This window comes from Mytilus edulis, chromosome 9 (assembly GCF_963676685.1).
Source record: "Mytilus edulis chromosome 9, xbMytEdul2.2, whole genome shotgun sequence".
NCBI classification, from domain to species: Eukaryota; Metazoa; Mollusca; class Bivalvia; order Mytilida; family Mytilidae; genus Mytilus; species Mytilus edulis.
Window position 1 is genome coordinate 74,511,217 of NC_092352.1, and position 27,448 is coordinate 74,538,664.

The window sequence follows — 27,448 nt, forward strand, 5'->3', positions numbered from 1 at the left end:
TCCCCATTTCCATTCTCAATTCTATCTTTTTCCGAAGATTATGAGGTTAAGTACAACTGGCAAATATAGTATTTTCAAATCAACATGTCAACCTGGGAATCGTAATGAAGTAAATTCCTAAATGTATTTGTAATACATTACGTATGAGTAGGAACAAAAATGGTACCAACAAACGATAAGAGAAGTAAAACATTGCCCCACAATACATATAAAATCGAGAAGGTATATACATGATATATGCGAAATGACAAGCTCTTAAGATTTTTCCAAATATTGACACGCGCGATAAAAAAAACACCAATAAAGTTGAGGCGACGATGGCAGTTATAGACAAGCTATTTAGTTGCGGAACTTCATTCACTTGCGTAACCGTGTTTGATCATGACTGTTTATCGACATTTTGATTTCTTTCTCCACCATTTTGAGATTTGTAAAATAATCGAAATTGAGAAGAGACTTCCTCTGCTTATTAGTCTCCGTCTGTTTCAAATGCTTGATTTGTGTACATGTTTGTCTGATCGTTTCTTTTGAAAATTTCTTGACCACCATTGGTTTGCTGTTCCCTGTATAAAATGGACGAGTAACCAAATTTATTTCCAAAGTCAGTTGACGCATATCATGTATATGCATAAGGATATCAAGTTTGAAAGTATGACTTGTGTCAGCACTTATTTTTTACACTTATATGTTTTTTTTGTCGCAAATGTAATTATAAATGTAGTTGGTGTTTGTTTAAAAGTAACACACATACAGAGTGTTTCTTATCGGTTGCGTCGATATCAGATATATTTTGCATTGGATGATACAAACTTTTGAAACCACCTTTGTGTAACGTGCAATTGTGTACGCTATCGTGTTGGAATTCGCTCGTTATACAAAAATAAATAGTCAAAGAAATGTACAATTGATAATTTGTTAAAATTGCCATAGGATTGAGTTTTGTTTAATATCGACAATGTACTACAAAAGTTGTATCGAAATGTTTGTAGTTTAGGTACTATAAACTCCTTTTGAAATGATCTTTAAAATTAAGTATGCAGTATGTGTGTCGTAACCTCAGTTTTGGGTTATTTTTATATAATTTCAGAAACTAACAGTTGTTGATCTTAATTTAAAGTAGTGTGTGTAATTGCCAATGAGACAGCTATAGCTACCAAACGTAAGTTCAATGAACTTCATGTAAGTTCACCGCTCGACTTCAACTATTAAGACTCATTCAGTTTAGTCAACTATTAACGGCCATGACGAAAAAAGTGTGAAACAATTCAAACAAGAAAAATAAGGGCTTAATTTCATATAATTTAGTAAACGAGAAGCAGTTTGAATAACATGAACCAACTATATTGTTACCCTGAATTCCATTATTCTGATTTAGGACAGACACAAACAGAGAGTTGCGGCGTTAAAATGACTGTGTGTGTTCGCATGACTTTATTATATTGCGATTTCAGGTGATCAGACTTTTGGTTACATTATGTGAACAAACGTTAAAATAAAAGTCAACTTGGTATAACCATCATTATGTGAACTATACATTCTCAAACTTATTGTTTTAAGTCATCACTTACCCTAGATACTTCGTTGTATCAAAGTACCCAACATTATCTACCGTTCGAGTCGATGTATTGTTAATTCCTTGCTGCAAGTTTGCAGTTTTACTTTTTATCTGCTTTTTTTCTTCAGAATTGGCCAATGGTCTGATTAATGAATAAAATGCTACTCGTTAACGATACCAGGATAATAGTTCTGTATGCCAAACACGCTTTTCGTGTACAAAAAAAACCAAACAAACTCAGCTGAGCGTTCAACATAATCAAAAGCTAAAAGGCCAAATTGAGTACTAGGTTGAGAACAGATGAGAACCCAACGTATCGAAAGGTTTTTTGTGTTGCCCATCTCACTCCCGGTATATCATTATTTGTATCAATCATACATGTGGTCTTTAGAGTCAACAATACATTTACGACTGTCAAATTCGATAAATGCATTTAATTACAATCATCAAAACAGTATTCAATGCCCCTGCAGGTTTAGGCTTAAATGATTTTTCATATGTATAATATAAATAGCCCAATTTATTAGTATTGATTGGCAATGTCAAATAGAACCATTGTATCTGTAGTACTATAATTTATGTCAATCACATTTCAGCTTACACTTTAGTATCACAATTTTATCTACTTGAATGATTCTATACATTTTTTCAGTTATTGTACTTAGTTAGTTTTATTTTCATCTAACACTTATTGAAAACACTTTCTATTTATATAATGCAAATTAATTCGGTTCGGTTAAGTAACTGCACTCTTCTCTCATAGTTTGGGTATAACGCTTTATTTGTTATTGATATTTTGGAAAAAAACTTAGTCAGGATTGGTTACTTAAGTAATGAAAAACTGAACGATATACAGATTGAGAGTAAATAAGTTTTACTCACTTGTTTGTACTATTATTAACAGCATTCTCGTCTTTCTTTATATGCCTTTCTCCAGATTCAACTTTAATCCTTTCTTGTGTTTCTGGGCTTCTGTTTACAGTTTGTGTATCTTCTTGTGTTTCTTGGCGTCTGTTTACAGTTTGTGTATCTTCTTGTGTGTCTAGGCTTCTGTTTACAGTTTGTGTAACTTCTTGTGTTTCTGCGCTTCTGTTTACAGTTATTGTATCTTCTTGCGTTTCTGCGCTTCTGTTTACAATTTGTGTATCTTCTTGTGTTTCTGCGCTTCTGTTTACAGTTTGTGTATCTTCTTGTGTTTCTGCGCTTCTGTTTACAGTTTGTGTATCTATGTCATTGTGTTTGTTTATATTTCTTAATTTTGTTGCTTCGTTTATCTGTGCATATTCAACGAGTTGCGGTAAAATAGGTCTAAAAAAATGTTAAACTTTCAAATGCATAATAGGTAATGCAGGCCATGCTCGTGTTAACATAAAATGTGTCAATAGCAAAATTCAATCGTAATCTGTTTGTTTTTTTTAATTTTCTGAAGTCTTTCCTTATAGAATTTTGCTTACTTTTACGTACGTCAAATACTTGGTTGACTACTAATAACGATTGTGTCATAGTTGCGTCTGGTCTACACAATTTTAATTCTGGTACATGTTTTTGTTTAAAAAAGATTGTTGCTATTGTCGAAACTACAATCCGTCCTTCTTCAATTGATTGTGTGTGGATCGAACGGGATTGATTGCCAATTTTGGTACTAACCATGAAAGTTATAAAGATGTGTCAAATGCGGACAAATCTTCTTAATCTTTTGAAGCACTCGATGTCACCTCCAGTTTCATAAATTAAGAAGTTTATGTTGCTCAGGTTTTAGTTTTTAGTATACTACTGTGTGCTATCAAAATTTTCAATGGCTGTGGTCTTTAAACCTTTAACTCTTTGGTCTTTAAACCTTTAACTCTTTGGTCTTTAAACCTTTAACTCTTTGGTCTTTAAACCTTTAACTCTTTGGTCTTTTTAACCTTTAACTCTTTGGTCTTTAAAGTATATGTTTTAATTTCAAAATATCTTTATATGTCAAGTCGAATAATATCAATAATTTAAATGACCAATGGTTTGCGTATTGAGTGATTTGTTGAATATGAATTATTTAAAACCAGAAAAGCATTTTAACGCACTGAATAACAATGAATAAGTGAAAAGTAAATTTCACTATTTTCAACTGGTTAATACTACTTGTGGTGGTCTCTCCTTTTACTGGAGCTATTTGATAGTGTAAACATCGAGAAGTTTCGGTTAACTAAGGAAAGCGTTTCAGACTATACACATTATCAAATAGTATGCATAGTCATATTCAATTTAACAAAATCATGCAGCCAAATTTATCTCTACAATAATGGATGTCTAAATGTTCTATGGTTGCACTTTTGACCAGTGAAAACAGTCATTTATACAAAAATTATCAAAGGTTCCAGGATTATATGTTAATACAGGTAATCGTAACACATCCACTTTTTATTTTTCATCCGATTATTATATTCAGTTTTTCTAGATTGAGCAAGCCATACACTACTTTTTACAATCAATGTCCCTTCTTAAAATACCTGTCAGTTATATGAATTTTGTGTTCTAGTCTCTCCGTTTGTTTTTTGTTGCAGCTTAAATCATCCTATTAACACTTTTAACGACTAGCATTTAAAAAAAAATAGATAAGACTAACATATCTTCTAAAATATCCGATAATATTAATATTGGCAGTTTACCAAAACATTTGCTAGCAAGTAGTGTACAGATTGACTATATTGACGGTAAAGGTGATTTTTAGTATGCCGTATTTCTTATGAGTACATGCATTTAGCTTAATGACTGTTTATCCTGTTTTTTTTTTACTTACGATGCATTCGTTGCTTCTTCCCCTCTCTTTTGATTATTCATGTTTTTTGTATTAGGTTGTTTAGCTATTCCGACCTCTTCCCGATCGAAACCTTTACTTTCCGGAGAAAGTACAAGAATATCTCCCTCAAATAAAACTGATTCGTAGCCACCAGGTTTGAATTTGCCCTCAGGTCTTGTATTACAGTCCAACAATTTCGTATCTTTACTTGTAATATGTTTGTTACTCGCATTACTGAAACAGACCGATAGGAATATTCTTGTATTGTACAAAATATACAAAATTTTAAGCAAGCTTCCTTATCGAATTTAAAAAAATTCTAAACGTGTTTTACGTATGATAGTGACGTCACACTGTGAAAAGGTCTCAAACACGTACAAGGTTAAAACAATAACAATCAAAACCAAGGAGTAAGTAAAGACTAAAAAAACCAAAGGACATTTAAATCAACAGTTATAAATGATAAATAAGAAACAACACGAACTCCACTAAAAACCGGGAGTGCAATCAGTTGCTCCGGAAGGGTAAGCATTTCCTGCACCGTATACGTCGCCCGTCGTGTTATTTCTTTGTTCAGTTCGGTAATGATGAAAGGTTACCATGAGTGATGAAGAATAGCAGATACAATTTCTGACACTCTTTTGTCATTATTGCCAAAGAGCTCATGATGGCGACCGTAAAATTTCTTGAGTGATGACCTTAATTTGTTTGATTCATAGCCCTGTCTTCGCAACTTTTGAGAAAGCAGTATTCCTCGTTCAACAAAATCAACGTACTTTGAGGTAGCTCTAGAGTAACGTATCAAGACAATAACAATCAAAACCAAGGAGTAAACAAAGACTCACACAACCAAAGGACATTTACATCAACAGTTAGAAATAATAATTAAGAAACAACACGAACTCCACTAAAAACCGGGAGTGAAATCAGGTGCTCCGGAATTGAGACACATATACTCCATATGCTGGTGCCGTTGGAATGCTGCTACACAGAAATGGAAAGTTGACTATAGGAAAATTAAAGTCATCGCGTTTGTCATAAATTTTGGTATTCAACTTACCATCAGTAGTCATTTCGAGATAAAGGTTTAAATATTAAGAATACGACAGGAGAGGAGCTCGAAAACAAATACGGAATTTAAACTTTTATTAAACGTCTATTATTAGTAAACTGATAAACATTAATATTTAAAAACATGATCATAACATTATACCCGTTATTCATATTCTTATATAAGCTGACTCATAAAAGTAAATAGCAATATCACTTTAGTGTAGTTCATGTCTTGACTTAAAACAAAATAATTAGGGATGGTTTACAAAAACGCGTAACGACCACATACATTTAGTTATATACCAAAACATGAAATTAGCAACGTTTTCAAAACATGGTTCCGTCCTTACTAGATCTTCTGTTTGACCAATATTTTGTATATAATTAATTATTATATGATTGGTCTTTTAGCTCCATTTGTCATGGTATTATGCGCCATTTTCGATTGATTGTTGATGTGTTGTTTATATTAACAAAGTGAACTATGCAGTACACATGGATGAACGCATATGGCAAAGAGAGGGACGAAAGATACCAAAGGGAAAGTCAAACTCATAGATGGAACATAAACTGCAACGGCATGGCTTAAAAATAAAAAGATAAACAGACAAATAATGGTACACAAGACACAACATAGAAAACTAAAGACCTAACTGACCTGATATCTGTGGCTTTATCATAATGCTCACAATTATTTTCCTTTTTATAAAGTGTTTCGCCTGATTTATCGTAAACTCCATCCTGTAGATCTGCATACATGTCTTCTTTTTTATCACTTTCTTCACTGTCTGTTTCTTTGATTTGCCTATTTAGGTATGATTTAGACTTTTTTTAAAGTTCGATGTGTTACAAGCGTGCAACGTTGTCACAACTCATTGAATTTCTTAGTCAGAGAATATCAACTATAGTAGAAAGTGAAGTTTATTCTATTCTTTCTAATAGGCTTCTGAATAAATCGAGTCTCAAATAAATAAAGGACGAAATCGACAATTAGGAGGAAATAAATTTTGTGGAGCACTTTGAAACCCGTCAATATAACAGTGTTTATAATGAAACTAATGTAATATAGGTATCCAATATAGGAAGGAAGACCCGGTGTTTTATCTTTAGTTGAAATTCCAAAACATGGAACCTATGATTAAGCAGGATTTTTTCATTAAAGTGTTGATAAGGTGTATGCTTAGTGTCCACGTGAGTTGGCAATTAGTAATTATTTAATCAAGTCATTTATGTCATGGGGTATACACAAAACAAAAATAAATAAATGTTGTTTGAGACTGTATCTGCAGGGGCAAAATCATAGGACCGATATTTTTCTTAATTTTGTCATGTTGATGTAACATGATGATTTAAGAGTTTATTCATCCATTTGTTCGTAAATTATAATTCAATGAAAAAGTAGTCGACTTCAAACATGTTAAAGTCTAGTTGCCAGTTCAAATTTGATAACACATTTTTATATCAAATGTTCCCTTTATTAATTGTAGACTTACCTGTCACAATAGTCTTTTGTCCGTGTAAGCATAGTAAAATTACAATGGTACTTAATCTCATGTTTAAAGAAAAATACGTACTAATTTCAAAATATTTAGATTTTTGTGTTTTCTATTACGAACCTTTTGTATTTGAAATGCGTATAAAATATTAATATCGGTATTGATGAGTTAATCGACAGGATACATACACAATACACGGATTTTTTGTTCTCTCCCTTAGCTCAATATATTTAATGCCAAAAAAAACCAAACTACACGAATTGCTCTCATACATGTATTTCAGTGTCAATCACCGAATGGCACATAGATGTTGATTGAACTCATACATCAATCAGTCAGGTATGAAACATAAAGATAATGACCACTTAAGAGCACTGGGTCATGATGTCAGCTCGAGAGACGATTTTCATTCGATGTTATTGTATTTATAAACTAGAGGCTCTAAAGAGCCTGTGTCGCTCACCTTGGTCTATGTGAATATTAAAGAAAGCAGATGGATTCATGACAAAATTGTGTTTTGGTGATGGTGATGTGTTTGTACATCTTACTTTACTGAACATTCTTGCTGCTTAAAATTATCTCTATCTATAATGAACTTGGCCCATTAGTTTCAGTGGGAAATGTTAGTAAAAATTTACAAATTTTATGAAAATTGTTAAAAATTGACTATAAAGAACAATAACTCCTAAGGGGGTCAATTGACCATTTCGGTCATGTTGACTTATTTGTAAATCTTACTTTGCTGAACATTATTGTTGTTTACAGTTTATCTCTATCAATAATAATATTCAAGATAATGACCAAAAACAGCAAAATTTCCTTAAAACTAACAATTCAGGGTCAGCAACCCAACAACGGGTTGTCCGATTCATCTAAAAATTTCAGAGCAGATAAATGTTGACCTGATAAACAATTTTACCCCATGTCAGATTTGCTCTAAATGCTTTGGGTTTTGAGTTATAAGCCAAAAACTGCATTTTACCCCATGTTCTATTTTTAGCCATGGCGGCCATCTTGGTTAGATGGCCGGGTCACCGGACACATTTTTCAAACTACTAACCCAAAAGATGATTGTGGCCAAGTTTGGATTAATTTGGCCCAGTAGTTTCAGAGGAGAAGATTTTTGTAAAAGATTACTAAGATTTACGAAAAATGGTTAAAAATTGACTATAAAGGGCAATAACTCCTAAAGGGGTCAACTGACCATTTCAGTCATTTTGACTTATTTGTAAATCTTACTTTGCTGAACATTATTGCTGTTTATAGTTTATCTCTATCTATAATAATATTCAAGATAATAACCAAAACGAGCAAAATTTCCTTAAAATTACTATTTCAGGGCCAGCAACCCAACAACGGGTTGTCCGATTCATCTGAAAATTTCAGGGCAGATAGATCTTGAACTGATAAACAATTTTACCCCCATGTAAGATTTGCTCTAAATGCTTTGGGTTTTGAGTTATAAGCCAAAAACTGCATTTTACCCCATGTTCTATCTTTAGCCATGGCGGCCATCTTGGTTTGACGGCCGGGTCACCGGACACATTTTTCAAACTACTAACCCAAAAGATGATTGTGGCAAAGTTTGGATTAATTTGGCCCAGTAGTTTCAGAGGAGAAGCTTTTTGTAAAATATTACTAAGATTTACGAAAAATGGTTAAAAATTGACTATAAAGGGCAATAACTCCTAAAGGGGTCAACTGACCATTTCAGTCATGTCGATTTATTTGTAAATCTTACTTTGCTGAACATTATTGCTGTTTACTGTTTATCTCTATCTATAATAATATTCAAGATAATAACCAAAAACAGCAAAATTTCCTTAAAATTACTAATTCAGGGGCAGCAACCCAACAACGGGTTATCCGATTCAGCTGAAAATTTCAGAGCAGATAAATGTTGACCTGATAAACAATTTTACCCCATGTCAGATTTGCTCTAAATGCTTTGGGTTTTGAGTTATAAGCCAAAAACTGCATTTTACCCCATGTTCTATTTTTAGCCATGGCGGCCATCTTGGTTAGATGGCCGGGTCACGCCACACATTTTTCAAACTACTAACCCAAAAGATGATTGTGGCCAAGTTTGGATTAATTTGGCCCAGTAGTTTCAGAGGAGAAGATTTTTGTAAAAGATTACTAAGATTTACGAAAAATGGTTAAAAATTGACTATAAAGGGCAATAACTACTAAAGGGGTCAACTGACCATTTCAGTCATTTGACTTATTTGTAAATCTTACTTTGCTGAACATTATTGCTGTTTATAGTTTATCTCTATCTATAATAATATTCAAGATAATAACCAAAACGAGCAAAATTTCCTTAAAATTACTAATTGAGGGCCAGCAACCCAACAACGGGTTGTCCGATTCATCTGAAAATTTCAGGGCAGATAGATCTTGAACTGATAAACAATTTTACTCCCATGTAAGATTTGCTCTAAATGCTTTGGGTTTTGAGTTATAAGCCAAAAACTGCATTTTACCCCATGTTCTATTGTTAGCCATGGCGGCCATCTTGGTTTGACGGCCGGGTCACCGGACACATTTTTCAAACTACTAACCCAAAAGATGATTGTGGCCAAGTTTGGATTAATTTGGCCCAGTAGTTTCAGAGGAGAAGCTTTTTGTAAAATATTACTAAGATTTACGAAAAATGGTTAAAAATTGACTATAAAGGGCAATAACTCCTAAAGGGGTCAACTGACCATTTCAGTCATGTCGATTTATTTGTAAATCTTACTTTGCTGAACATTATTGCTGTTTACTGTTTATCTCTATCTATAATAATATTCATGATTAATAACCAAAAACAGCAAAATTTCCTTAAAATTACTAATTCAGGGGCAGCAACCCAACAACGGGTTATCCGATTCAGCTGAAAATTTCAGGGCAGATAGATCTTCACCTGTTTAACAATTCTACCCTGTCAGATTTGCTCTGAATGCTTTGGGTTTTGAGTTATAAGCCAAAAACTGCATTTTACCCCTATGTTCTATTTTTAGCCATGGCGGCCATCTTGGATGGTTGGCCGGGTCACCGGACACATTTTTTAAACTAGATACCTAAATGATGATTGTGGCCAAGTTTGGTTTAATTTGGCCCAGTAGTTTCAAAGGAGAAGATTTTTGTAAAAGTTAACGACGACGACGACGACGGACGACGGACGCCGGACGCCAAGTGATGAAAAAAGCTCAGGTGAGCTAAAAATTGATTACAATTTCACAGCTGTATAATACTGTTTCTTTAATTATTTACCCCTTATTTCAATGATTTTGCATTTACATTCAATCATATATCAAATTCATTCGATCAGTGTACGTTCACGTGTGTTAATATGTCTTTTGATTTACTAAAGCCATTTCATGTGACATTTTATAGTGTGTCTTTCTATGTTGTGATGTTACACTATTGTTTCAGATTATGTGAAGGTTGGAACCTACCAAAACGTTTAAAATTGTTGCAATTGTTTTCACTTGTCCCAAGTTGGAAATCTGATGTTCAGTAGTTGTCGTGTGTTGATGTGTGTGTCTCGTTTCACGTTTTTTTATATGGATTTAACCGTTGGTTTTCCCGTTTGTGTAGTTTTTGGGGCTCTTTATAGTTTATAGAGACATGTATTGTCTGGTGCAGAAAAATTGGTACCGTTAATGTTATTACTGTTCGATGTGAGCCGAAAATTTGTACTGGCATGGCTTAAAAATAAAAAGATAAACAGACAAATAATGGTACACAAGACACAACATAGAAAAACTAAAGACCTAACTGACCTGATATCTGTGGCTTTTTCATAATTCTCACAATTATTTTCCTTTTTGTAACTGCAATTAAGCGATGGACACTGCTTACTTATATATTATTAATAAGTCACAAAAAACAGATAATGAAAGTGCTAAGATTTAACCATTCCAAGTGTTATGGAAAGGAGTAGGTCCGGTAAGGACCGATTTTGGCCTGAAATTTCAGTTTTATCTGACGAAAGATTTTGACCACTTTTTAAACACTTAAGTGTCTATTTCATATGATTCTATTAATGTATGTGAAAGATTTTAACTTTATTAGTCATTAAAAACGATCCGATTAAAGCTCAAATATGAAAAATCTACCAAATATGCGAAAAAATTTCACTTTTCAGATGGTTTTTGTCAAAAACGAAAGTGGCCGCATCCGTGTTCATCCTCAATCTTTATATATGTTATGTATTATCATTAAATACAACTTCCATTCCAATATTTTGGATGAACACGAATGCGGCCACTTTCGTTTTACACGGAAACCGTCTAAAATTTAAGTAAAATGCTGGAATTGTTAAGATTTCAGTAATTTAGCATGACTTAATGGTGCTACATGTAGTACCCAATATATGTGCATTGTATTGTCAAAACAGCCCATATTTATGTAGCAGCACCATTCTACTATCCAATAAATAACTAAAAGTTTACATTTTATCAATTTTGTAAAACTGCTATATTTTGGGGCCAAAAAGGGGTCTTACTGGACCTACTCCTTTTCTGTTCTAAAATATTTTTACCATTATTTACTGCGGATATTATATGAAATCAATGGGTCCTTTTTAAAAATTGTATGCAAATGACTCATACTATTTGTCTTTTCATTGCATGCTACCTATGTATTAACAGTCAATACTATTTTATGATTGATTACAGTGCCTGACGAAAAAAAATAGGAGCAGGAAAACTAAGGATATACAAGAAACAATCAGAAAAATTTAATACAAACCCAACATAGTGTAAACCTTGCATATATTTAATCCTTGTTCATCAGTGTTTATTGAAATAATTTCTTATTCGATTTCGTATTGCATTAAATTATATAAGATATAAATTGTAAAACTCCATTTCTTATAGAATGCACTATATAACCGTTAATCATCAGGTTTAACATAACACTTAACGGAAACGTTAACGGGTGTCTTATTTAGCGGAGGCTTTGTGAATACATATTACAATTAATGGAAACTTAACGGAGATATTAACGGGTCTAACGAATGCATTGTGAACAAACTCCCTGATGTTTGTGTTTTGATCGTGTTTATTTCCAAATAAGTTTGATAATCTTTTTGTATCATTTCTTCTCTTTTGCAGGTAACATATATTTGTGTTACAGTATGTGTAATCAGCAATTGCATAAAACAGTAGCTTAGAACTAAAATTTGTATTAATATTTCATAAATAAATATAACCATGAAACAATGTATTTGTGACGAATAGTAGTAAATGAAAAACTGCACAAAATAGTTCAAATTTAATATCACAACAAAGAAAATAAGGTAGAAACTATTCCTGTTGTTGTATTTAACATGACATTAAAATAAAGGAATTTAACGGACACGAAACATACGTTCTACTTACTTTTTATTCCAGTATACGTACATTCCTACACAGAACAACAATACCAGGATTGCAACACTGCCGGCAATATAAGTAATAATGTTCACTACAAACAAGTATCTGCAGGTTAATTATGATTTTGACGAACGCAGCTTGATGACATTAAAAAAGGGACAAAGGCTATCAAGCTATAAAATAATCATCATTTATTAACATGTAAAGGATAAAAAAAAAATTAAAAATACTCAAATCAATTAGGTTGATAAACATAAAATCGAAACCAATATTTCAACAAAAGTTGCCCCTTAATAGATAAATGGGAATACTGATATTTGAACACGCTTTAAGGATGTCTTATCGGGGATACATTTTATTAACAAAGATATGTCATTGCTATAGTTGACTTTTGATGAACAATAAAACGTAAATTGTGAAGAAGAATGAATTTCATTCTTTTAGATAGTGATAACGACAACTGTTCAAAATAAAACTGCATAACAGTACAGTACAGCAATGCACAAATACTGAACAGACGCAATTAAAGAAACCGAACTAGAAATCAAATATTTCTAACGTATTTCAAATATATTCTGTATAGTTTACCTTTTGAACAATTACCACTACTGGCACAATGCCCCGTAGATTGGCCGTGAAAATGTCAGTAAAAATGCTGGTGATTTTTACAGTGTTTGTCACGATTAATCTACGATGGGCCGTGAAACTTATCCGTGACAATGCCGTGGAATGACTATCGTGAAAAGGCTGTGAAGAGTTTGTGGAAAGGCTTGGGTGAAAGGCCGTGAAGAGAAGCAGACTGCAGAAACCCTGTGAAAAACAAAAATGTACAACGTGAAAAAGTCGTGATAAATTATGTGACCGTGAAATGTACATGTACTACTGTGATAAAGAGCCATTGATCACTGATTGTGAAAACTCCTGTAAAATGTTAAATGTATTTATCAGGCCATAATTTAACAAAAAAAATATATGCTGTTTCAATCAAGTGAAGTGAAATGCATGAAAACCTTGTGTGAACATCTACAGACAACTTATTTAAATACAATGCAAGTGAGACTATGAAAAACCATATTAAAAATTGAAACAACATGTTCAATAATGTCTTGCTGTATTTTTTTTTTTTAATAAATAATTGTGACAAAGACTAAAAATATCAATTTTAATAGAACTGTAGTAATTATGTAAAGAAAACATAAAAGCACACAAATGTCAATGTGATTAAGTAGCTAAAGTCAGCTGTAATGTGTTTTGTAGAAATTTTGTACATCTCTTGGGTCTTATTTTACCACTTCAGCAGCAATATTTGTCTAATGTAATCCTTCACTTCACAGCCCTTTTGAATAACTATTCCAGAAAAAAAACATTTATAGAAGTTCCTGTTAATTCCAAGGAATTTCTTTTAACTGAAAAGCTCTTCTTTCCAACTGGATTCCTGAACTATTTTTTATATAAAGACTGCTTTATCCTTTTACTCTTCATTCCTAGATAAAATAAAGAAACATTACATATATTATACATGTATATAAAAAAACTATTTATATATTCAAATTAATTTTTTGGCATTTATGTAGCATATTAATCTATTGTAATAAAAATTCATAATATCTAATAAAATTTGTAGATTTAGCAAATAACATGAACAAAGTCCTTATATTTGTATAAAGTAGCATTCCTTTATAGTGGAAAATTGTTTTAATGTTAAATAAGCTACAATTAAAAATTGTTTGCTGTTCCCTCTCTGTGATTACTATTAGATAACTCTGGTTACTTTCCCAATCAATCTTTCATGAAAGAGAGATAAATAATTCGACTTTCAGTTATAGTCTTTTTCAAAAATGATGAACGGTTCTTTATATTGGTATGATATCATTTTTAACGTTTCAAAATTATGAAATTATATTCGTACATCAATGTTTTTGATACACCAATAACAAAAACTGAAATATATTGAACTGATACATTTTGTAAGTATTCAAAATTATATCAGAAATCTATACTTAATTATAAAATAATGAACCTCTTAAAGGGAGACAATACTCGCATAACTTTTTTTTCGAATCGGCACATAACACAAAGGAATGTCACTCTTGCATACAAATGGCATATCAATATAATTAATTAGCTGTGCATTTGTGCTCCACCTTCAATAAAAATTCTAAATTATAAATATAACCAAAAGTTGTCAATCTATTGGATAGTGAAGACAAATGAAAGCTAACCCAATGTAAAAAATATTTCTTTGAAGTTTTTTTAACACTTCCTCAGGAAAATGTTCGAGCCACTTGACTTTCATAGCTCATAATTAACGTTTTTACACTATTTTGATAAAGTAGTTAAAGATTATTTGCTTCTCAAAGTGTAAGACGCAATAAAAATCGTATGCTTGCATCATCTTACCAAAATACAGATTTAATTAAGTCCTGAACATTTCGACAATTGTTTGTATATTTTTATCAATACCGGTTTGTAAACAAATCCCAAGTTCATGTTAAGATCCGACTAAATACCTATGTCCCGATATCGTCAGGTAAATATGCTAATTCATGTACATGCATGTACTTAAAACAGCTACAATATTATTCCATGCAATACAGGACATATTGAATAGGGGGACGATTTTCATACTGGAGGTGAAAATGGTACTAAAAAAACCACTTGGAAACATGCATAGGTTTTCCCATATTTTCATACCATTTTCCAGAAAATCGGCCCCTATCTAATATGGCATCATATAAGTTAACGAAGTTCTGTATTGTCAACTTATATTATTTTTTAAAGATTTTTTTAAAGACAAAAGACACTTTTAAATAAAGGCAACAGTAGTATACCGCTGTTCAAACTCATAAATCCATGGACAAAAAACAAAATCGGGGTAACAAACTAAAACTGAGGGAAACGCATAAATATAAGAGGAGAACAACGACACAACACTACAATGTAACTAACACACACAGAAACGGACCAAGCATCAGACAAAATCCCACGAGAATAACAAATATAACATCAAAACCAAATACATGAATTTGGGATAGACAAGTACCGTGACACGTCTTATCGCAATGTCAATTTACACTCAAAATAAGAGAAAACAAACGACGCAACGTTAAATTGTAACACACACAGAAACGAACTATAATATAACAATGGCCATATTCCTGACTTGGTACAGGACATTTTTAAAGGAAAAAATGGTGGGTTGAACCTGGTTTATTGGCATGCCAAACCTCGCACTTTAATGGCAATGTTTAATATAACATAGAAATGACAACATAATATTACAGGACTACAATACAAATAAATAGGAAAACGTATTAGACAAAGAAACACATGATTAATGAATAACAAAAAGCATCAGGTTTACAATTTAATACGCCAAAAACGCGCCTCGTCCACACAAGACTCACCAGTGACGCCCAAATATAAAAGATCGAAAGTAAGACAGACTATTAAATTTAAATGTTTCTTTGAAGTAATAATATGTATGGCTGAAGCCAAACTTGTCTAGACTAAGTGACCGTAATAAGTCACAGCTATTAATTTTACAGAGGGCCAGGGGCGTAGCAACTTTGATTGTAGGCACATTCGCCATACCAATTATTTTTCAAACACCTCATTGCCATTCCAATTATTCTTATGATATGGCACAAACCCTTCTAGAAAGGACATATTACCTTAAAAATATTGAATACTTTCCCTGCTAGTAGTACCAGTAGTATTTACCAGTGGTATTTACCGGTATTTACCGACCAGGACAATACTCCCCAAGTGGTCAATACTGGAAAATACTGGTCAATTGAAATTTTCATGATTGGTTTTACAATTAATGGAAGTAAAAACTTGATAAAAAGTCAAATATATTTAAACTAAATTAATCTCTATGCATGTGTCACCTTATATAAATTATAATTTTTATTATGTTTTATTCATTTATAACTCTTAGTCCTACTATTTAGTTATTACTAGTATGAACTATGATATTACATACTTTAGATATATAAAAAAATACATATGATTTCAACATCTATAAATCAAAATATTTATATTCAATATATATGATTTTTACAGGGGCCAGGGGCGTAGCAACTTTTACTGCAGGCACATTTGCCATACCAATTTATTTTTAAACACCTAATTGCCATACCAATTATTCTTATGATATGGCACAAACCCTTCTAGAAAGGACATTTTGCCGTACAAATATTAAAGACTGTCCCTGCTACGCCTTTGATGAATTCCTGTTTAACTATGTGTCCCGACAGCCAAGTCAGAAAATACTTGAATAGGTCCCGACACATGAACATTCAAAGGGGGTTGCGTCTCTGATTATCAGAGTGAACTCCATTTCAGATATACTTATTGCTATTGCTAATCATTTCCAATTATCTATGTTTATGTTTACGTAGTGTACTGTACATAAATGTCATTTTTGCTTATGTGGCTAGTATGGGGGGAAAAGACCCATCCCCTTTTTCCCAAATACATAAACAAAACAAAACCGTAATTGTATTTAAAGGATCCGGTAAGTCTTAGAAAAACATTAACCGAAATGATTAAAGGAATCAAGTGCAACAGACTAAAATATAAGTGAATATATCACATGCATGTTTGCGCGGTCTCTGCAAGTTCAGTGAAAATCAGTTCAATGGAAATGCTCATCATCAACATTTTGGTAATATGATGCATAAAAGAATAAAATATTTATAACTAAACTTACCTCAAACGTGCTGTCACTTGTCTTGCATCTATAAAGTAAATATTAATGGACCTTTGGCGACTTTCAAATTTTCGACTTTGCGGAAATGATACAATTACTCTAAAAGAAACACGAATCCGGATACGGTCCGATATTTCGGAAAGTTTTAACATGTTTCGGTTTCAATTAAAATTAATAATTACATTGTTTATAATAATGTACAGATGAGAAGCAAAATACTTTTCTTTAAATACAAAATATGTATTGGCACAAATTTATTAAGTATAACAATGATGGGCAGGGGGTTCCATCTAAAAGTCATGATCAGTCCTGTACAGTAGTATTGCATATAATAATATTTAAACAGACATATTATATTTATAATGAAAAGTTTATAGTATATTTAGAAAAATGTGAGTCGAAATAATAAGACCATATTACAATAATCAAATGGGATGTTTTAAATCTAAGAAAAAATTGACATGACAAAATATTACGGCCTTTTCGCTGGTTTCAACAACCAGTAAAAAAGGGCCGTGATATTTTTTTATTAAGCATGAAAGGACAAATTATCACGGCCTTTTCACGGGATATCGAAATTTCACGATCTTTTTCTAACATCAAATACTTTTCACGGCTTTTAGAAATATTTTTTTTACAAATGTCACGGGGTATTTTCACGGGGTTTTCACGGCCCTGTGATATTTCACAGACATTTCACGGCCTTTTCATGGGCTGTTGTTACAGTAGTGTATCGTGCCTATTCTTCGTGTAGCATGGCAGTCTTAATGTGGTATGCACTGGAATCCATATAATTTAAAATGTCTTCCCTTTTTTTGTATCAATATAAAACTCATTAAAGGACTTTTATATTGACCAACAATATATAAATAATTAAGAAAGAACACAGAATAATAAATAATCAATTTAGGTTTTTGAATATGACAAATACACGAGTCGATGGCAATTCTATGATAATACTGTGATTGTATGAGTTATAAACCGAATTTTGAGACGTATATCTATATATGAATCGAAATAATACGATAGCGTTCAATCGTTTACAAATGTTATATTGAATTACATCAATAACTATTTATTTTACACGAATTTCAAGTATCATTGCATATATCACGATGACTGTTAGAGTATATTTTGTTTCAAAGTAAAGGCTATTTGAAAAAAATAAGAAAATTCTTATGTGTGCAATTTAGATAAATAGGTGCCCAACATCTACGTTTCAAAAAAGATATTACCTTGATTATTGTCTGTGGCTTTAGAAGGGGTTGCTGATTTGTCTGTTGTAAAAGAAAAATAGACATCAAATGCAATGATTACACCAATTAGTGTATTTGTATGTGGTTATATTAAAAGCAAGATAATCTATCAACGTGTGCATAGTCAATAGCTTCCCTTCTCAGTAACTCAATGTTCCATAGTATTATACAAACAAGCATCGAAGTATTATATTGATAGAATGTGTTATATTAACAAATTATAGTTCGTCAGATCCAGTTGCTTTCGAAAAAGGGTCGAAAAAAATAGTCACTTCAATTTGACAGTTGTAGACAATCAATCCTACATATCATTGCATTTACAAAGTCATCAGCAGATATCTTTGGGTTTTCGAATAAACCTTGCGTGTATTAAGGTAATAAAGCTTGACATAATGTAAATTTGTATACCGAATAAATGAATATAAGTAAACGAGTATATTTGAGCATAAATTAATAATATATATATATTAATATATAAAAGACAGAAATAGTTTTACCGTACATGTGTGCCTTGTCAAAGAAGTGTCTATATACCACTTTGTTGTTCTTTGTTAAGGGATTTTACATCACTGGTTCACGTATTGCATATATTATGTAATTGAGAAAAGGAAACCGGAGGTCCGTGTTAAAATAACCGATATTCATGGTTGAAAGTCAAACTTAATAAACAACGATTATCTTCAGATCATGTTTAAACAAAACAAATATATATATACATAGATAATTCTAGAATAAAAAGAATGGATTTTCAATGATTAAATATTAAATCCTCCGTTGATTACTTATTTCAGTTTTTGTTTGTAAAAATTATCACCGAATAACTCTTTTTATTTCTTTTGTTAAGGAATTGATTTTTGTTAGTATATTCATATAATTATTTGCTAAATGATTTTTCATCGCCTTTTTTATTTTTATTTTTACCATAATTACACCTTATGTAAGAATGCTGCATTTTGATTGGTTGACAACCAGTATATTTTTTTTCACATTCTATTTTTTTCCCTCATTTCAAAAGAATTTGCCCTTTTTTCACCACTGCCGGTGAATTTGCCGCAAATACCATGGTATTTGCCCTTTTGGATATTTCCTTTTTACCCTCGCGAGCCTGTTTCCGCCAAATTATTCGGAACCTTTCTCACTTATCCCGATTATTAAGACAACATGGTTGAACACTATTGAGTTTAACCGAAAACTAAGAGATATATATACATTTATAGAGGGAAAAAAGACGTCTGTACAAATGAACGATTAATGGATAGAATAAAAATGACGTTTACACATAACTAACGTACATGTATAATTCCTGCGGTACTACGATTACTATTCACATGTACAGACAGTGTCAATCAAAATCTATTCGGTGTAATTAAACTTTTGAATCTGATTAAATGTAGTAAGACATTCATATTCTAGCAAATAATGAACAGATATATTATGTTATGGAGGGGTATTTGCGAAAAATACCAGTCTTGAGACCAACTTTCACTCGCCTAGCGGCTTGAGAAATTTCACAGTCCCTTGACTGGTACTTTTTTGCAAATGCCCCTCCATAACATAATATATCTGTTCATTATTTGCTAGAATATGAATGTCTTACTACATTTAATCAGATTCAAAAGTCGTCAACATCATGCAACAGAAATGTTCTTTGTTAAAATATTAAAAGAAGATGAAATGTACAATGACATTGTTAGAGTTATGCAAATATTCGTTTCACACTCTATGAGCTTTCCGGAAAATACCTAGCTTTCTAGCATCTGTTTTTGATTAGGTCACCCTAAAAATCTGTTTATAGACAACCAATTGTTGCGTTAGATATTTATTTTAAAAAACCCAAATATATAGATTAATTTTACAAGCTAAACCCGTTTAAACTCTAATGAAACAAACACAGAAAAAAAAGATAAAAATAAAACTTTAAATATTTAGTAGTTTGCTTCAACTGTGTGGTATATTATGTTTTGATCAGTTCTGTATTTAATAAACTGATAATGTCTATGTTCGTTAATAAATTTTGCTTTTTGGGGCTAATAATTTCATGAAATATTATTAAATTTTTATCAGATATATGATAAAATAACACATAGTTAGTTATACAAATGGAAATGCCCACATCTGCACATTTGACAACTATCACGAAGCATATTACTACCAAGGTTTTTACTTACAGTATACCTCTAGCGGTGCCGTATCCGCGTACAACAAATCATATTTTACCATAGATGAATTGACAATACATCGTATTACTGCCTTGTTGTCTTCAGCCATCGCAAGAAATATTAAATTGCTTTTACGGTAGGCAGAACAATTTTCCAAAGTCTCTGATATTGATGTTTCAGTCGCTGTATATGTCATAAATACATTGTTGCCACTACGATACTTTTGGAAGACATGTTTAGCTGGAGGTCTTCCAACATATCCTGTACAGGCAACTGATATATTATCACCTTCCATTATGCCTTCTGCTGTTGTTGTTTGTTCTGTAGAATATGCTGATGTAAGTATGGTATCTGTTGGTGTATGTTTTATAAAAACAATATCGGGCTTGGATGGTGGCACTATCAAATTAAGATAACATTAATTACACTTTAGAGAAAGGCTTCTTAAAACAATCTTATTACTTAAAAAGGATAAATGGCAGCAACTGTTGCATTAATATACTTTACGACGCTTTATTTAAGCAATCATATTTCTAAAAAAGATAAATGGCAGAAATAGTTGTATTAAATGCTTTATCCCACTTCATTCAAACAATCATGAATTTTCACAATTTCGTTCATGCAAAAAACATGTGTTTGAACCTGTCAATCTCACTTTAGGAACCCTAGTTGCCAATATTTTATCACATAAAAAGGGATCTGGTAGCTTTGATAATTGCCTAATTACTGATTTTTAAATCAAGTCGTTGAGTGTTTAGAAGGAGCTACTATTAAAACCGTACACGCAGTGTAGATCACAACTATTGGCATATGCGGACATCAATTTTTATATTTTGAATTAAGTCAGATATATACATATTTGCAAAAGGTCTTCAGCATATAACATTAAGTGCAAATTGTCAGAGAGAGCCTCATTTTGACATATTGTCATTAATATTTAGATTTGATGAAGTTTTTGTTCCCGAAAATCAAATTTATTTCACACAGATGTTAATTTACGAAAATACATTTTTGAGTGAAGTTGTTTCACATATAAAGGTCAAATATGGATATTTTGACATTTTAATGGCGTCAAAGTGACATCACAATCGATTTGTCTACAATGAAATTGTCAGATTAAAAGCAACATTTATCAATCAAATTATCATAAAGTCTTAGATAACTTTTAAGCAATTTAGGTCCCAAACAATATATGTTATCATACCGCCTCAATTGATAATGTGAAAAAAGAAATGGTCGACATATTGTGTCGGCATAAACGATATACTAACGCCGATTTGTCTTAAAATTTATTGCGTTTTATTTAGTAGTGGTTAGTGGTACAAACATGTGTCTGAAATCGTCATCACAATAGAAGGAAAATCAGAACAATTCAATTTTGAAATGTACTGTAGGTGCTTTTTGTAACACTGACCAGGAAATATCATCAGTACCGATTTGTTTACAGCATATTGGGGCATTACACAAAGAGAATACAGTTAAGTGTTAAATCGCTAGGTATTAGCAGATTGACGTTGTGGCTGTTACTCAACAAAGTAATGCATGGTTTGATAAAAAACAGAGGACCTGCTACAATACCTTTCTCGCTGTAAGCTAGAAAGATTACAGTGGCGGATCCAGAACTTTTCCTAAGGGGGGGCCCGCTGACTGACCTAAGGGGGGGCCGCTCCAGTCATGCTTCAGTGATTCCCTATATAATCAACCAAATTTTCCCCACGAAAGGGCCTCCAAGGGCCCCCTGGATCCGCCTATGGATTACGTTTGAAAGTACAAGAGAATAACACTCACATTCGTGATGAATGAAGAACATTTTGCTTTCTAAGCGAGTACAAGAAAATCAACTGCATTTGATGCTGTATTAGTTTTGTCGTGTCACCAAAACAGGGTTTTCATTTGTTATGCATTGTTTTTTATGTAAAACTTTTATTTATACTTTTATTTAATAAACGATTTTAAATTGAAGTAGATTGATATCAAAGCTGCATGCTTAACCTTTATTAGTTGATTATCGGTAGCTTATACACACACAATGGTAACGTTTTTTTAGTTAATACCAAAACAGAAAAAAAAAAGATAATAACACAATTTGTTGGTTCTACATGGTTTGACTTGATCCCATTGATAGGCCATGCGTTTAAATGTCATATGTAAAGATATTCTTAAGATAAATTCGTCATACAATGTGCTAGTGCCCTATTATGATATATATCGGGTTAGTAAATTCGATATTAGGTGAGAGCGAAAATTATGTCCCTAGGACACAGTGTAACTAATATAACACAACTTTACAATATGATTCTTTTGTTTTAGTATGCTTCGTTGACAATGTATGAGATACATTTAGACCAGTGTGTATGTTTTTTACGCATTATTTAATTAGTATATATATTATTTACTTAAATTTCATCATTTCATCATTTTAAAACATTAAAAACCTTAGCAACTAGACGACAAAAGACTCTGCATCTAATTTTAGGGATTTATTTGCGTTAAATTAGGACATCGTATCAACAGTATTAATTTAAATATAAAATTTCAATCCTGGGATCTATGATGAGTGTATCTATGATTCATTTTGCTGTTTACGTGATAACACCATTGATTTTCTCCTATTAATCTTTGTTAAATTTGCACAACATCATGTAGAATTTATATTTGTTTCAAATAAAGAAATATTTGGCATGAGTACATTTGATCTAGTCCAGTACTATGAACAAAATTTACACATAACATTTCACTGTATATAAGAAATAACAACCACTGGAAGTTAAAAAATCAGTGTTAACTGTTGTGTTACCTCTGTACAAGCTTTAGTAACCATGTAACCTCAAGTGTCCTAAATATTCTATAGAATCACCAAATCAATATAATGGTGCTTTGAAACACACAATATATATTATTTACGATCTAGAATTGCTTTACTGTAAGAAAATGTATGATTAATTTCCTAAAACTGTCGAATTTAAGGAAATATTTTTGTTCGACCTTTCTTGTATGAAACCGGATGTTACATACTATGATTCAATGGTATTACATCTACAGAAGACTTTTTTGTTGAATAAACTGAATATGCTTTTCCCTATATTCTATAGAAACACAGAATAAAAAATGATGGTGCTTTGAAACACCCTAGAAATATGCTACAAAATTTGGTTTTAGATTTTGATTTGCTAACCGGTCTTCTCCTTTTGTAGCTCTCTATTTCTCCTGTATTTTTCGACAAGAGCGCAACACAGGGTAAGACGCTAATTTCATATGTTCGGTTTACATTAAAAGCAGTACATAACTCTAATAAGGTGTTTGCTGGCGATTCATGCAGTTTGATTGTTTGTTGACCTTATGTTGTTGATAATTCGTGCTGTAAAACAATTCTAAATCTTTCGGTTATATTTCATTAAAAACAATGAAAAAGGACGAAAGGTATTCAGAAAAAACGTTATATTCTATATTACATTTCTTTGTACATTTGTTGAGGAAAGATGGATATAAGTTACAGTATAACGGTATCAGGAGTATCCGACAGGTATAGCAATAGTAAAAATCATTATGATGTTCAAATTTAGACGTAAAAACAAAGAGACTTCTAATTAACTTTGGTCCGTACTGTTACCAATGTGTAAGTCTTGTCCAGAAAAAAATGTATGCAAACTAGTATTTCATGTTAAGCATATGAGCAGTGGAATAAAACATTACATTTCCCTTGCCTTCGAGAGATATGAAGATTTGCTCACCCTCGAAAATCATGTTTCCCTCGGGCAAAGCCTTTGTGCAAAATGAATATTCTTGGATGAACTAATCTTCATCTGGAAATTTGAATTGACATGATAATTTATTTCTCAGTCTTTTTCGAGCTTTTCAGCTCACAAATGACCATTTCCGATTTAAACTGATTTTCTAGTGGTAAATATAAATGCAAGCATGTTAAAATATTCCACATAATAGATGGACATTGTCAAAATATAAAAAAAAGAAGTTGTCTTGCAACTTTAAATAATGTTTTCAGTGGTCAATTTTTTACATTTAGTACATTTTTTTCCTCTCAGGTTTTTTTTTTCTATGCACATCCTTTTTTTTTAAACGACAGCTATTGCGTTTTGCGCATATTATATTATAAGCATTGGCCATGTTCATTGTAAGTCGGGATCAATTAATTAAACACCCTGGAAAAATATTGGACAACTTAACCAAAGCAAGCATTAAAAGAAGACATAACTTAGATCAAAAGGTTCAAAGATAAAAAAAAACCAATACAATAGATAATTTCTAACGATCGACGTTCCAAGGTTTTTAGCTTACCTAACCAAAGGGCCAAGTGAGCTTTTCTCATCACTTTGCGTCCGTCGTCCGTCGTCCGTCGTCGTCGTCGTCGTCGTCGTCGTCGTCGCCGTCCGGCGTCGTCTGTTAACTTTTACAAAAATCTTCTCCTCTGAAACTACTGGGTCAAATTTAAACAAACTTGGCCACAATAATCATTGGGGTATCTAGTTTAAAAAATGTGTCCGGTGACATGGCCAACCAACCAAAATGGCCGCCATGGCTAAAAATAGAACATAAAGGTAAAATGCAGTTGTTTGCTTATAACTCAAAAACCAAAGCATTTAGAGCAAATCTAACATGGGGGTAAAATTGTTTAACAGGTCAAAATCTATCTGCCCTGAAATTTTCAGATGAATCGGACAACCCGTTGATAGGTTGCCGCCCCTGAATTGGTAATTTTAAGGAAATTTTTACTGTTTTTGGTTATTATCTTGAAAATTATTATAAATAGAGATAAACTGTATATAGCAATAATGTTCAGCAAAGTAAGATTTACAAATAAGTCAACATGACCGAAATAGTCAGTTGAGCCCTTTAGGAGTTATTGCCCTTTAAAGTCAATTTTTTAACCATTTTTCGTAAATCTTTGTAATCTTTTACAAAAATCTTCTTCTCTGAAACTACTTGGCTAAATAAATCTAAACTTTGCCACAATCATTTTTGGGGTATGTAGTTTAAAAAATGTGTCCAGTGACCCGGCCATCCGACCAAGTTGGCGACCATGGCTAAAAATAGAACATAGGGGTTAAATGCAGATTTTTGCTTATAACTCCAAAACCTAAGCATTTAGAGCAAATCTAACATGGGGTTGGGGGGGGGGGGGTGGACTGTTTATCAGGTTAAGATTTATCTGCCTTGAAATTTTCAGATGAATCGGACAACCCGTTGTTGGGTTGCTGCACCTGAATTGGTAATTTTAAGGAAATTTTGCTGAATATTATTATAGATAGAGATAAACTGTAAACAGCAATAATTGACCTTAAAATAAGTCAACATGACCAAAATGGTCAATTGATCCCCTAAGGAGTTATTGTCCTTTATAGTCAATTTTTAACAATTTTCATAAAATTTGTAAATTTTTACTATCATTTTCCACTGAAACTACTGGGCCAAGTTCATTATAGATAGAGATAATTGTAAGCAGCAAGAATGTTCAGTAAAGTAAGATGTACAAACACATCACCATCACCAAAACACAATTTTGTCATGAATCCATCTGCGTTCTTTGTTTAATATTCACATATACCAAGGTGAGCGACACAGGCTCTTTAGAGCCTTTAGTTATTTCTAATAAATTTGTAGAATTTTACCCATGGTGATCATGTGTTTTAAAGTATACACCAATTAGACTTAACGTATTGATTTTTGACTTTTGAACAAATTCGAAGATCTGATCTAAATAACAATCCGGGTGCAATTTATGGTGGACGTTTCGTATACATTAGCAAACATTTAGATATAACGACAGCTTCATTATTCAGGTGGTAAGATTATACATGTATCTTTTGATTTGTGAAGTTGTTGATATTGTCTATTTTATCTCTTTAAAGAAAAACGACCTTATTTGTATTATATATCGATGTCTAAATTTGTTATGATTAAATATTAGACTGAGTGTTCCTGATGTTCCTTTGTTTCCTTGTTATAAATGTGCTTCCTTCGGATTTTGTTTATAACCCGGATGTGTTTTCTCTCAATCAATTTATGAATTTTGAACACCGGCATGCTACTGTTACCTTTAGGTTGCATTTCTGTAAATATTGACAATGCAATTTCCCATAGGAACTCCTTTTACGGCTAAAACTGTACCACTTTTACTATGAAGTTTTGAAAAAAATCTTATCCTAGAATTGAAAGTTCATATGCACCACAATTTTTTTCAAAGGTCAAAATATAGGGCTGTGCGGCATATTTTCAACGTTTATATGCCCTGAACTTCTCAGAGTTTAAACTTACACTAATTTTCTTAACTACCCCTACCTCGAATGAAAGGTTACCACAGATTTCGATGTAAGCAATATGCACGTGTTTATTTACTGGTAACATTCCCAAGTTCTGTCTCTGCGATATGGAACACAGAGAGCATAACTGGGAACCAGTATGTAAACACAATTATTTTTCTATGAATATTCAATTACTCCCAAAAAGAGGCGTGTTTTGAGAAACAGCTGTATTTACAAAGTGCAACCTTTAAGTGTACGTACATTTAGGCTTAACACATAATCTTTAATTTTTATATTTGTACAAGGTAATTAATTTGGTATTACTATTCTTTTTCAGATCATGATAAAAACACAATCAATGTACCTCTATCACTGTAGACATTTCTTAAATAGATATAAACAAATTTTAGATTCATATAGATATAAACAGTCAATTATTTAATAGCAAAAATTTGGTCCAAAATCAATTTTGCAGTTTAATTATGAAATATAAACACATTTCCACTGTAGAATTTTTAAAATATAGAAATTGGCAATGATGCAGTACTTCACGACAGACCAATTGATATATAGGTCAAGAACTATATAACATAAATATTACATTTTCTTACCCGTTACGTTGATCGTTGTTGGCAGCGAAATTTCTTTGTCAGCGTCATTGTTAGTGTTAAGATAAGTTACTTTACATCTGTATTGATTTTGGTCAGTGCATTTTATTTCATTGAATATTAAAGTTGCCTCAGTTGATTCTTGTGTAATATTTGTCATTGATATTCTACCATGTAGGTACTCTCCTGAAGGATTCAT

At 32.1% G+C, this 27,448-nt stretch overlaps 1 protein-coding gene across 1 annotated transcript; it reads right to left on the bottom strand.

The window, feature by feature from the left end:
* Positions 1-26: 26 nt before the first annotated feature.
* Positions 27-27,448, bottom strand: LOC139489357 (myb-like protein X). Its single transcript, XM_071275666.1, has 9 exons — positions 27,253-27,448; positions 20,391-20,780; positions 18,202-18,243; positions 16,967-16,994; positions 6,046-6,192; positions 4,335-4,568; positions 2,438-2,863; positions 1,569-1,697; positions 27-563 (listed from the first exon to the last, which is right to left on the bottom strand). Exons 1-9 carry the CDS (start codon positions 27,446-27,448, stop codon positions 470-472), a joined length of 1,686 nt encoding a protein of 561 aa, XP_071131767.1. The 3' UTR covers positions 27-469.